Source organism: Apodemus sylvaticus, chromosome 1 (genome assembly GCF_947179515.1).
Source record: "Apodemus sylvaticus chromosome 1, mApoSyl1.1, whole genome shotgun sequence".
Lineage (NCBI taxonomy): Eukaryota > Metazoa > Chordata > Mammalia > Rodentia > Muridae > Apodemus > Apodemus sylvaticus.
Genome location: NC_067472.1, coordinates 2,048,395 through 2,062,472, shown reverse-complemented (window position 1 = coordinate 2,062,472; position 14,078 = coordinate 2,048,395). Strand labels below are relative to the sequence as shown.

The window sequence follows — 14,078 nt, the reverse complement described above, 5'->3', positions numbered from 1 at the left end:
GTGTGTATGTGTGTGTATGCATGTGTATGTGTGTATATGCATGTGTATGTCTGTATATGTGTGTCTGTGTGTGTATGCATGTGTATGTCTGTATATATTTGTATGTATATGTATGTTTGTGTGTATATGTGTGTGTATGTCTGTATATATTTGTATGTGTATGTATGTTTGTGTGTGTATGTCTGTATATATTTGTATGTGTATATATGTTTGTGTGTGTATGTGTGTATATGCATGTTTATGTATGTGTATGTCCATTTGTGTGTGTGTGTGTGTGTGTGTGAGAAAGAGAGAGAGAGAGAGAGAGAGCGATACCAGTACAGCCTATAAATGGTAGAAACCAAGATTTGACACCGAGTAGAATTTTGTTAATTTAGTCAATAAATATTGATGCAGAGACAGTAGGATGCCAACTATAAAAAAGGATCAAGAGTGTAAGTATGGTCTGGGAGTGTAGCAGAGTGGTAGAGCACTTGCCTAGGATGCATGAGGTCCTAAGTTCAGTCCTCAGTACTGGGCAGAACACTACTGAGGCTAAGGTGAGGGGCTGAGGGGAGGGAGGGTATCCTGCAAAGCTTCACAGGAGATAAAATATGCAGAGGAAGAAAGTGAGTCACAGCTAGGCTTCCTTCTATGCCAGTCCCTTCTGTGCCCAGTCAGGGCCTTGGCTGGTCCTCCTAGCATCTGTCCCTACCCTCCCACTTCCTGGATGAACTCCTCAAAGGAAAGGTGACTTACAAAACCATGTACAGTTTCTTGTGTCTGGGAAGGACACACACTAAGGGCTGTTTGGGCCAGTGCTATGGCAGCTCACTGTGAAACATGACATGGATGGAGCCCTACAGTGGAAATCATTTACCAATGGGCACTAGTTTAAACTTGGTCTTAGAAGAGGGAGCTAGTCAGCTCCCTGCCAATATGGCCTCACTGGAGATTCCATCCAAGGCTGTATGATGTTCTGGGCTGCTGCAGATCACCCTCCACCCACCTTCGCATCAGTAAAGAAGACACAATGACTATAGGATCAGGAAGACTGAGCCCCAGTGCTGGCCCAGCCTCTGTGTCTCTGGAGCAGCTCTGTCCCTCTGCTGTGCTGTGTGCCTTTGGTGTCTCAGGTTCTTCTATAAGTTCAAGACACAATAGCTCTTCTTTCCTTTGGGATCACAGATTCTCTGAGAATCTGCTCTGAGTGACCATCTTCTCCAATTGCTGTGATTTTTTTTTTAAAGAGAATTCATGGAAATCCTAAATTTCAAACCAAGATTGTTAGTTCAAAATGAAATTAGCCAGATCTAAAATAAAACCCCAGACTCCTCCTACCTCCCTCTCCTTCTCTTTCCTTCTCTCTCTTCCCCCACCCCTCTCCTTCTCTCTTACCTTTGAGTCTTGTGAAAATAAAGTATCATACCAATGCCACCTATCTTTGAGTCTTGTGAGGGCAAAAGACTGGCTCTGTGATGCAGATTGCTAGAGGATGCAGTGGGTTCTGTGAGAGTAGAGAAGGCGATGTCACCTGCCACATTCAGGACACTCCTTGTCTGTTTTCCTACCCTAAGCAGATATTTGTGCACTTCAGGTGTCCCATAAGATCTTCCATTGACTGTGAGACCTGTCAGGCAATCCTCTCTGGTGATGGGACCACTTGTCCCACTTAGAGGGACTATGGCCAGACCCCACGGCATCTGCCTTCTCCCTCCCATTTTGGTGCCAGGGAAATGGTTTCAAAGTTACACTTGGACCCAATCCTGAGATCTGTCAATACTACCACCAGTCACCCACTGTCCTCAGTAAAATGCCTTGAATCCATCTCTCTGTTGCCTCTGGACCGGCTGACCCTCAGCAACAGAGCAGCACTTCCTCTTCCTCGTGTCTCTGTAGGAGTGGACTCCCCAATGGACCTCTGCCCCAAAACTCTTGCCCTGATGTTCTCACACCAATTCCCCTGGACTTCTCCCCAAACTGTCAGAAAGGTCTTTGTGAAGGCAAGACTCAGCTTCCACCATATCCTCGGAAGGACTTTGCAATGGATCCTCGTCCACCTTTAAGGTAAATTCGGAAGGTTACTTCTGTGGTGGTCCTCCTCTGTCTGTAGGTCTGCTACCATCCACTATTGGCTGTCCTCTATCCTACATTCTAAGCCACTGAGGCTTGCTTGCTGCTGCCTCCTACATGTTCTTTCCAACATGGGTTCTCCAGTTGACTGCCCCAAGAGTGTAAGAGATGAGCACGCAGTAAGGTTGCTCCACAGCGATTCAAGTTGAGCAACAATGGAAGATAGGGAAGGAAGCAGGCTCAGCTGGGGGTCAAACATTGCTGGACTCTCAACAGAAACCTCATCCAACACTTCAGGGAGTTTGAAAGAAAGGACGATCCTGGGAAACCACTGAAAGTTGAAGTGTGAGGTCCACACATATGCACTGCGCCTGCAAGTCTCCTCAGAAGTGGAGCGTGGCTTGGCAAGATGCTCTTTTAGTGAAGGCAATCAGTCACCAAAGGGCAAATAGTTAAGGGTCTCAAGCTGAGGTCCGTCTGCCAAGTCACTGCCACAATTATCCATAATTTGGAGTAGAAAAAGGCTGTGCTCACTAATGTGTGTGGAATTCACTCTAAAAGCAGAAGTGAAATAGCTTATGAATAGGCCAACCATACTCTATGCCCTCACTTATTCTACAGACGGGTAAACTGAAGCCAAGATAGAGTCACCCAGGCTTTTTAAAAATTGCTAGTATTTGAGTATAGGCTTTTTAAACTCCTTTATTTCTTGTTTTTAAGTTTTGTTTATTTTTTATTTTGTATATATGAGTGTTTTGCCCTGTATATCTATGTACCATGTATATGCTTGGGCCCCACAAAGGTTAAAAGAAGGTATTGAATCCTCTGGAGCTGAAGTTATAAACGGTTGTTAGTCACAACTGTACCCAGATCCTGTGCAAGAGCAGCAAGGGGTTTAAACGGAGAAGTCATTTCTCCAGCCTTGAGTGGAGGTTTTGCTGGAGGATTTTACTAGATATGTTCCCTGTCTTCAGCAATCACCCAGGACAATGCTGAGCTGTAAGGACTGTTATTGTCTTCATGTTAGGGTACAGAGACATGTGCTTTGAACAGCTGTCTGAGTACTCCGTCTGAGTTCTAACTGTTCACTGATAAGCCTGAAACTTGAATCCAAGCCTTCCGACTCCAGAGTCACAAATAGTAATCACCAACACACATTGCTTTTCCTTTGTGTGTCAGGTCAGACTCATCAGCTTTGGGATATACACACATCTGTGTTCTTGTTTGTTGCCTTTTACAGTTTTATATGCACATCAGACATTTTCAATGAAAGTTTTTCATATACGGTATTATATAAAGAAAAAAACCTTTATATTAAAATTTTATTCATATGCAATGTGGTTTATTTTATCCAAGAATAGGTAAGCACTACCACAGCCAGCACAATAATTTCTGTTTTCTGGATAAGGGAAAAGGCTGGAACAGAACTCAGGGCTAGGATATTTACTTTGTATGGATGATATACTAGGCATGGCACAGACCTTCCAGGAAGCTCCAGGTTGGAATAGAGGGATATAAGCTGATGTGCCTCATCAGAATTTCTGTTCTGGAAGCCAGAGTCTCTGGTGTCAGCTCAACAAGGGCAAGTTCAACAGACCTAAGGGGTTCCTGTTCTATTTTTTTTAAATCACCAGGCCTGGAAGAGAGCAGGGATGTGTCCAGTAAGGTGGTCAGAGCTGAGCTTACAAAAGACCCTTGCAGAGGGCTGGGAGTCCAGCAAAGGTGGCTCCTCATTCCTCTCCTGCTCCATCGACATGACGATAATTTAAGTAAAAATGCTGTGACACGTAATGATTTCCATGTATAAAATGGTATTACATTACAGTGGGTAGCCCAAGAAACTCTATACTGGGTCAGAAAGGGCGGATTAATTTGTTTAACAAACATTCATTGTATTTGTACCAGATCCTACTCCCTGAGCCACATGCTGGAGACCGTGGTGGTGAGGGTCTGTCATTTAATGCAGTGGTTCTCAAATGTTAGTATGGGTGAGTAAGAATTTCAGTGGAAGCTTGTTTAAAGTGCACAACTGAGGAGATGGTTCAGTGGTAAAGGAACCTCAGTCTGAATCCCCAGGACCGGAGTAAAAAGTCTAGTTTGATGACAACCATCTACAACTCTAGCACTTCGGAGGCAGAGACAAGAAGATCTCTGGAGCACCCTCATTTTCAAATCTTGTTGAATCTATAACCTCCAGGCTCAGTAAGAAATCCTGTCTCAAAAAAGTTCGGTAGAAAGCAAGAAAGGAAGATACTTAACATTGACCTCTGGCCGGCATGTGTGATCTGTGATCGCGCATGCGCAGACACACACACACACACACACACACGCACACGCACACGCACACGCACACGCACGTGCACACGCACGTGCACACGCACGCACTTACAAAGCCCACCCCCCAAGCTTCTGACTCTCCAAATAGGGAAAGAGTTAAAGAATTTTCACTATAAGAGGTTGAAACGGGTGGTATTGAAGTTAAATCTTGGAAAAATTTGACCTAGTCAAGTGTTTAAGTTCTGATCAGCTGTGCAATCCAATCAAGTTCCTGAGACTTGGGATATCAGGGAGTTAGAAGTATGCGCCTTGCCAGGCACTGGTGGCGCACGCTTTTAATCCCAGAACTAAGGAGGCAGAGGCAGGCAGATTTCTGAGTTGGAAGTCAGCCTGGTCTACAAAGTGAGTTTCAGGACAGCCAGGGCTACACAGAGAAACCCTGTCTCAAAAAACCAAAAGAAAAAAGAAAGAAAGAAGTATGTGCCTTAAAAATCCTTCAGAGAACCTTAGAAAGACATTTTTAGAATGGACAGGCTACATAGCAATAAGAGCTAAGGGCTCCTTCCAATCAGGAAAAAGATACAGTGTTCACAAATGATCCGAGTCAGAAGAGAAATAGAGCAAAGAGGTTTCACTGGAACAAGTAAGGAGTGTGTGTGTGTGTGTGTGTGTGTGTGTACAATTCATCCAAATTATATACTCAAGCTACATGTATAGGTGTCTAACTATAATTTTAAAACAAATTTTAAAAGAAAGTTTAAGACCAGTGCCATCGAAGGTATTCCAGAGAGAAAGAGAGGAACAGTTGATATACTGCCATACAAGAACACAGAAAGGAGGAAAAATCCAGGCCCTTCCTTCATTAAGAGCACCTCAGCTGCAACACTGGAAATGGGAGGGGACAAATAGGCTGCAAATTCCAGGTAACAGGAGAGGAAGAAGGGGGCCTGTGAAGGCTGAAGGAAGCTGAGGGAAACTAAAGGATAGAAAAGAAGGCTGGTCCCTAGGAGGAGCTGCGATCTGCTGGTTCTGAGGAAGTCATTTGTTCCAGCCCTGTTTGAATCTTTAAAATAGGGCTGAACCTCCCTCCAAAAATTACCCTTAGGAATAAAAGAACAGTGTGTGTGTGTGTGTGTGTGTGTGTGTGTGTGTGTACACGCACGTGCTTGGGCAACATATCTGGCTGGGGTTAGGCATACTGCAAGAGTGGACGAGTCTGTGGACAACCAAAAGTGGACAATTCCCCAAGCGCCTTACCAGACCCAACCAGCAAACCAGCAAACACAGCTGGTTGGAGGAAGGCTTTCTTCCCTTCCTGTCTGTGAATGATGTGGTGTGCAGGCTTGAGAATGACACCCCTCTTAGTGGCCCTCACCCCAGCTGTTCCTTTACTCCCAGGAGGCCTCCCACCTCTCCCAAGTGGAGCCAGCTGTCACAGAAGCCCCTTGCCTCTTCCCTGGCCTATGTATCTCCGGTTCCAGAGGCCTCCGGAAAGTAAGGCAGCTTGCTGGAGGCCCTTGCAGAAGGAGGGAAAACAAGACAGGAACTAAAATTAAATGGATTGTCTGCAAACGTTTTTTAATTAAAATTGTGATTCATTTTCAGGGGAGAAGAGGCCCTCTAAGAACAATTGTGCTTCCTAAGTGGCGGGCACCAAGCTTAGCAGCTTTGCCCAGAGCCAAAGAGGGAAGGGAGGTGACAGGGAGAGGCATGGGTGGGAGTACTTCCCCTTCTAGGGAGAAGAAAGCAAAGTGGGAAGAAGGGGTGGGGCTGGAAGGAGGGAGCTGGGAAGAAACCTCCCAGGCCTCTGCTGCAGAGGGGCCAAGCATGATGGGGACCCTAAGGCTGGAATTTTGAGTTTTCTTTTGTTCTGTAAGATTATGCCACCTTCTCTCCCCCTTTCCTATCCTAGAAGGGCCCCAACCTCCAGCTTTGAAAGAGAAGACAGAGCAACCCACCCACACAGCCTTGGCTTTGGGGCAGCCAGGGTAGGGGAAGAAATAGAATCTGGGTGAAAGAGGGAGGAAGAGGGGAGGAGTGGAGAGAGAGAGAGACAGAGAGAGACAGAGAGACAGAAGAGAGAGAACTGAGGGTGTGAGGTCTACTTGAAAAGCAAAGAGTGACTGTGTGTGTGGGGGGGGGGGGGGGCTGCTGCTCTGACATCAGCAGAACCCAGAGCTTGAGACACCCCAGGCCCCCACCCCCATCCCCAGGCCTTCCTAGTCACTTCAGTGATCTGTTGTCCATGCCAACATCTCTCCCTGCCTTTGAATTTTTCCACTGGGGAATATAGACACAGCACATGAATTGGGGTTCAGGGACTGGCTTGCACCACCCAGGAACTGTGATCCATGCACTAGTGACACCCACTTGTGGAGGTGCCACCCTGTGTCCACTGCTTGAACTTTTGAGAAAGCCTTGTCCACTGCCACCATTTTCCAGGGCACTCCCACTTTCCCCCAAGTCCAGACTGCCATGCCTTCTTCCAGAGCCACAGCCTATGACCTGGAGGAAGGATGAAGGAGAGACAAACACACTCAGAGAGAGAAATTAATATCTAGTTCGTTTTCTTTTGCCCTGAAAGGTTCTGTTTAGCAGTCAAGAGAATTTTTTTAAGTCAAAAGAAATTAATTAAAATTTAGTTTGTTCAGGACTGCATATTTTCACAGAATCCCAAAGTAGATACAGCTGGAAAATTCTAGAAACAGAGAGCATTAGGAAACAGAAACTTGTGCGGGACAGAGAGGATGACCCTGAGGAATCTGTACTTTTGACAAAGAAGGGGGAAGCCAAAAAGAACTCAAGACCAAATGCAAGTTTCCTTAGGGACAAAACCCACCCCCAACCCTGGCGCCACAAGGTGTGCCCACCCTCCCTCCCTGCACTTCTGGATTCAAACCCTAACCCTGAGACTCACCATTTGTTGGGCCTTCTCTTTTTTGGTAGAGGTGGGGTGGGAGGGTGATATGTGTGTGTGATTTTTTTGAATCTTTCAAATATAAGACAAAAATACACTTTATCGTCATAGATATATATATTTCACTCTCACCACATAAATACAAAAACATCCAAAGAGCCAAGACGTCCAGAACACAATTAGTAGCCAGGATTCAGTGACACCTACCCCGTTTGAATCGTTCGTTATTTTCTTAGCTATTTGCTGAGAGAGAGAGAGAGAGAGAGAGAGAGAGAGAGAGAGAGAACGAAACAAGCTATGGGAAAAAGAAAGATGAAAAAACTTCAGATGTAAATAATTTACAATAAAGTTACTTTGTTCTTTAAAATGTTTTGCGCTTGTTTCAGATGGGTGAATACATTCTAGACACTGAGGCACCTCACTCTCTGGGCCTGTGGTTTTGGTTAAATTGCGAGTGCCCATGGCTCTGGGGGCTGCCGTTGCTGGGAGGACTGGGGCTGCACCCGCGCGGTGGTAAGGGTTTTAACTCGGGATGGGAGGTCTGACACCCTAGGGATGAGACGGGAGAGGAAGTGCTTGTCCTGCCTGCCATACTAGGAATCACTGGCACCAAGAAACTAGGAACCGTGAAGGCCAAGCTGGGAATCCCAAAATCCCTGCCCTTCCTGTTGGGTGAAAAGCCTTTGTAGATATAGGAGTTTAGAAGCCAATATAATGGATGCTGATTTACTTCCAACCCCAGCGATTTTGCTGTAGCTTCGCTTCGGGGAGCCTCTAGAAAGAAGCTCCCGAGACAGAAGACTGATACCAGCCACCCCGCTCTCTCCTGAGAGAAGCAGGAAACTGTGAGGCACCTCCCTGAACAGTCCCAACAAAGATTCTCAGTCTGTCATTGGTTTTTCTTTGCGTTTTCCTCTTTATATTCCTATCTAAAGTCACAGCACTTTAATTTTAATTTCGCACGTCCCGGTAGTGCGTTCCCTAGACCGAATTTTGTACATCTTGCAAAGTCAACTATTTATGAGTATTTAAAAACAGGTGACAGTTCATCTGGTTTTATGTAAAATTACTCTTGCTTTATTGCTGTTAGATCAAATTTATTAACACCTTTGCCTAACAGGACGTTTGCTTGATCGCTTCTCGGGGTCGGGGAGACTGCGATCGTTTTTTTCCTAAAGGGAATAAAACTCATCAGCTCTGTTCTGGACAGGAACTGAGTATGCACCAATTATCCTGAGAGGTCTAAAAATCGGGGCCAGAAATTCTCCCAAAGCCCTGGTTTCCCTGACAAGAGGGTATAGGCCCTTCTATTTGGGTCTAGAAAACCAAGAAGCCTTTCCGGTCCCTGGCGCCCTAAGAACATGTTGCGAATACTCATAGGAGCACTGTGCGGTGCCCCCTCCAGAGCAGGTGTCGGGCCTCCACTTAGGCTCAGTCTGTTCCTTCCTTGGCTAGCAGGGTGGGGGTTCGCTAATTCGGGTATTTCTCCCCAATTCTTTGGATCATTCCTGGATTCAGAAAGAAGCCTGGGTTGGAGGGAAGAAGGAAAAGTAGAGAGAACAAAACAGCCCGAATGAGTTGAAACCAGTAGCTTGTGCGGGGTGGGGTGGGGTGGGGTGCGGGGGGGGCAGTCAGAGGCCTAGTGGGGGCCAGGAAGGCCAGCGCAGGAGCACTGGGCGCCTAACGCGCGCGAGTTCATAAATATCAGCACAAGAGATGTTATAAATATAAATACAGGGTAACACTTAAAATCAGTCCAGCGCTTTTTTCTCGGCCCCTTCTTTATTGTTGGTCCGGGAGTATGGCTCGAAAGCCGAGGAGCTCAGGTAACGGGCTGAGAGTTCTTGCAAATTCCCGGCTAGAGAACCAGCCATCGTTAACGGGGCGGAGGACAGGCGGCTGGCGACAGAGCCTAGCAGCGACGGCACTGGCAGGCTGAAGAGACCATGGCTGGCAGTCGGTGCTCCCGCATGTAGTCCTCCCGGCCCTGAAGGCCCCGGGCCGGGAGCGCCGCCCACGGCTGGTTGGTGCTGGGTCGCCGCGCCCGCGGGACCCGGTGCAGTGGCGGCGGCGGCGGCGGCGGAGCCCGCGGCAGCGCCCGCACCCAGGGCCGGGAGGCTGGGCCCGCGCAACGCCGAGCCCAGAGCGCCGGTGGCACAGGGCGGCAGCAGAGCAGGCAGCCCGGGAGGCGACAACAGGCGACCTTGCTCTAACAGCCGCAGCACGCTGCACGTGGCGGCGGTCTCCGACACCACTGAGCGCAGCTCTGAGTCCTTGCCCTGGTCCTTCTTCTGCTTGGTCCGCCGATTCTGGAACCAGACCTTCACCTGCGCGCAGAGAGGCAGGAGGAAAAGTGGGAGAGAGCAACAGAAAAAAGCAGAGTCAAAAGCTGCAGGGTTTGGGGGGGCGGGAGGGGGTGCCTGGGCTACTGAGACCCTCCCCCAACCTCAGCCCTTGCCGCAGCCCCACCCCGCAGCAGAGGGTCCCAGCTCCTAAGCAGCTAGCGGCTAGCGGAGCAACAGCCACCACGAGGGGGACACCACCGCACTGGGCTAAGCTTCCGGGTCATGCAAGTAGGCCCAGGCCAGCGCGGGTTACAAAAGCAAAGTAGTAAAAATGTCCACGCCACTAGGGAAGAAAGACAGAGCTGTTTCAGTGTGCTGCTGCGGTACCGGTGGAGGAGTTGCGGGTTCATAAACTGGTGAATCGGCACAGGCTGAGAGCTTAATGCCTGAGCAAAGCTGTGCAGGAAGCTGAAGTGGCTAGGGAACAGTGTCTCAGGCTTCCCAGATCCAGATCCTAGATCACCGGCTTCAAATTTAGCACCAGAAAATCTATTTGTGCCTCTTGGAGGCTCCGAGGAACTGCTTGCTCCCTGTTTGTTGGGCCAAAGACTGACAGCTGCAGACAGGGAAAGTCTGGGTGGAAAGCAGACATTTGTGCAGGGTGGACTTCCCATCACCATTCTTCACTAACTGGTTTCAAGGGTCTAAACGTTTCTTTTAATTTATCCCTCCCTCTGCACTCCATTGGAAACTTAGGAATCATGGGAGGAAGGTAGGAGGCTGAGGAAGGCTAAATAAATTCCAACACCGCCTCCTCTTCCTCTTTATGCCTCTTCCCGCCTAGAATGGAGGGTAGTGGCTCTATGGAAAAAAACATACTATTTAGGTTTTGAAAGCTAAACGGGGGTTAATACAGACAATAAAAAACAAAAAACAAAAAACGTTAGGATGCCAACTTAAACTCAGATTTCCCCATCTGTTTTGCCCTCAGTTCTCAGTATTCAGTCCAGATTTTAGGCCTAAAATGCTCTCCACCTGCTTCAGGGATGGGTATAGGAAAAGAAACTAGAAAGAGAATTGACCAAACCCTCAAAAGCAAGGAAGGGGGAAAACCTCTCTCTAGTGCTCTGGGCCCTTAGCTCACAGGGTCAGCTCCAAAGCAGCATGGGACATTATGGTAAGGAGAAGACCTAAAATGCAAAAAACACAATATACACGATAGGCACCAGATTTGTTGTCCTTCTATCCGACAGACACACCCTGTCACTGGCACAGAGGACAGTGCTTCTTAGGATCCCAGAGTGGTGCTCAAAACCGGCTGTCTAAGGGGTGGGGGGCTGCTAGATTTACACAGGCAGGTTTCTGAAAGTTGGCACCGCTTTCTAATCCTCCTTCCTGCAGAATTGATCTAGGTGCTGAGTAAAGCTAAAAGACCCAAAATGGGGTGTTACTGGGAATATAGCCAAGATGGTATGTATCCAAATTGGGGAAACCAGCCTTTTAAAAATTAGAAGCCATCCAAAAATTCCTAAGAGCCCAAAAGAATTCCAGAAGGACAGAATATGGAGCCCCTGGGCCAAGTCAAGATATGCAGAAATTAGACTATGGCAGATTTGTGAACCAGGACAATTTAAAAAAGAGGAGGGAGCCTACGACTTTCGTCCCCATTTATTCCATCTCTTCCAGGACCCTGGGAGGTTCGGTCCAAAGCAAGGTAGACAGTGAGGAAAGGCAAGCTGCCTTGCTGGGGAGGGGGAGAGGAAGCCTGGTGGTATGAGCACCTGGCAGCTGGGTACCTGGGTCTCAGAAAGATTGAGCTGCCGAGCCAGCTCGGTTCTCTCCCGGCCCACCACATATTGGCAGCGCTGGAACTCCATCTCCAGCCGGTAGAGCTGCTCCGCCGTGAAGGACGTGCGTGTCCTCTTGGGCCGGTCCAGGTCCAAGCCCTTGGGCAGGATGATTTCTCGGATAGACCCCTTGGCATCTAGGAAAGGGTAGATGTCAGCCACCAGACGCCCCGCTCCCGGTTTTCTCTGTCCTCTTGGCCCGAGCTAGCTAGGAAAGTCTCCCATGGGCTGCGGCCAGTGTATGGGGGTGGCCACAGCCATAAAGCCGAGACACTCTGGGCTAACTTCATACTATTTACTGGGAGAGTAACCAGACAGTCTTTGAAGAGTTCTCCCAGACACCGGAGGAAGAAAAAAGAAACAGACAACAACAAAAAAACAAGAACAAAAACAAAACACCAAAAATGAATTCCAAATAGGTAGATGCTCCTTCCGTTCTAGGGGGCCTCCGGTGTGTGATCCGAGTCCCCAGTACCCCAAAGGGGTTCTTACTGATAACCCCAGCCCCACGTATGGTCCCAGATTGCAGGGCAGCTTGCACTCCTGTGGTTCCCACCCCTATCCTGGGTCTCCGGCCCACTCCACTCAAGGCAGCGGAAGGAGGAGGGACCGATTGTCGGCTTGCTGGGCCTGGCTATCTCCTAGCGGGGGCGGCGCCGGCTAAAGCCGGGCCTCGGCGCCACCAATGCCCGGGAGGAGCGCATGCCGTTCCTTGAGCAAGGACGAGCGAAGCAAAGAGGTGGCATCCGCAGTCCTGCGATCCAGATCTGCGGTCTCTCTAGGCCACAGCGGCCAGGCCACGAGCGCAGCGCTAGGGCCCTCAGCCCCACCAGCTAAATGGTCGGCGCTGACCCGCGGCGGGAGGCTACAGGTCCTAGCCCAGAGATCCATCGGGTGCGCTCTGCCCTCCACGGCGCTGACGCCTGCAGGCCGGAGGACGCGCTCACATCCCCCTAGAGGAGCCGGGTCCGAGCCCCAGCTTGGTGGCCAGTTCAGAGCGTCTGGGTTCCTCCCCGCAGCCGTCCTGCGGGGCCCCTCTGGGCTGCTAGGACCCAGGCTCAGAGAGAGAGAGAGCGCTTTGAGAGGAGCCCCAGGCACAGGTCCCCGCGGCCTATCGGACCCAAGAAAGAAAGGGCTAACAACAACTTTCTCCCAAGTCCTCGCCAGCCCTAGGCGGCGGCGCGAAGCTGCGGCAGGGGAATTACCCCCATAAGAACGCGTCCCAAAGCCCTGCCCAATCCCTACCTCGGACTAGGATCCGGCGGCAATAATCTGGGTCCGCTGAGGAATTGGATTTACTTTTGTTACAATCTTCCGAAGCGCCAGACGCGGAAAAGGCGCCCTGCGGCTCCTTGAGGAAGGCGGCCGGAAGGCTCCCCTCGGCGCCCTTGATCTCCCGGCTCTCCTTGTGAGTGTTCTTCGAGACCCTGGCGGCCTCGGTGTCCGAGTGGCACCGGACGTCCATTTTGTCTGGTTTCCCGAACATAGGCAAAAAGAAACAAAAAACAAAAAACAAAAAAACACAGAAAAGAAGGAGGGTAGGAAAAAAAGAGGCAGAAAGGGGACAAAACCCCTACAACAACAGCACCTAAGCTTGGTCGCCCGCCAGAATGAATGTCCCCGCGGGGTGGCTTCGGCGGCCGCGGAGGGTCAGCGTAGACAGGAAAGTGGCGCGCTGGTAGAGAGGCGGCTGGTCTTGTCCAGGATCTCGGTGGAGCAGTGGCGAGGCCGCCTCGTCAGCACCCGCGTCCTCTGAGCACGTCCAGTGTCCCCAGCCTGGCGATCAGGTAGCGAACAGCGCAACTCCGAAACGCTGCGGCTCCGCCTGTTACTGAGACGGCGGAGTTGTGGTTGTCCGACACCCGGGGGGGACGCACACTCGCTGTTGCAATTGATTACGGGTAATTTCGCAGCCCCCACGTTTCAGTTACCTCACGAATACACTAAATTGTTTGGATAATATATCAGATCGTAATGGATGGTTTCTGTCCTTGTTCCCAATCAAGTAGGGGTTTAGCCAGTGAATAAACGGAAATGATTGGTCTTGCTTTCGGGAAACACAATCAAAGACCCACACTTCCAGAAAAACTTTTGACAAGATTCATCCTGAATTGTTAGCGCCATTAACAGGCATTACTAACTTTCTCTTTGCCTTTGACCATCCTGCTCACATACTGGCTAAAGGGGGCTTCCTCTAGACTCGCCAGATTGAGCCGGATGGGGGGGGGGGTTACCCCCTCAGTCCCTGTAGCTGAAGAAAGCAGTTGCCTCTGGGTGGGGAAAGAAGTGGGGAGGAGAAAAGTTTTCCCCTACAGTCTCTCCCCAGCACTCCAAAAAAGCCAAGCTTTCTCCCCAAGCGACTCCTTAACACACCTCGACGCTGACAGCCATCTTAAACTGCCGCCCCTCTTCCTGTAGCCCCAGTTGGATTTTTTTCATGCCTGCACCTCCAGCAGCCCTGAGGCAGCCCATTCAAAGGGCAGCTTTGTACTCAGAGTGGGGGGGTGGGGTGGGGAGGGAGGAATAAGAGAGAGAGAGAGAGAGAGAGAGAGAGAGAGAGAGAGAGAGCAAAAAATCTCAACTGTGAGATCTGCTTCAAAAAAAAAAAGTTTCCCCCTAGCTATTTCATTGTCTTGCTACAATGTCTTTGAGAAAAGCAACAGCCAGTAATCCAATAACAGCATTGATTAGGCCACAATG

General features: G+C 49.5%; 1 protein-coding gene across 1 annotated transcript; it reads right to left on the bottom strand.

The window, feature by feature from the left end:
- Positions 1-8,997: 8,997 nt before the first annotated feature.
- Vax1 (ventral anterior homeobox 1) lies at positions 8,998-12,864 on the bottom strand. The gene is made up of 3 exons (XM_052171951.1): positions 12,624-12,864; positions 11,328-11,515; positions 8,998-9,573 (listed from the first exon to the last, which is right to left on the bottom strand). The coding sequence occupies exons 1-3, from the start codon at positions 12,862-12,864 to the stop codon at positions 8,998-9,000; spliced, it is 1,005 nt and encodes a 334-aa protein (XP_052027911.1).
- Between the last annotated feature and the right edge of the window lie 1,214 nt (positions 12,865-14,078).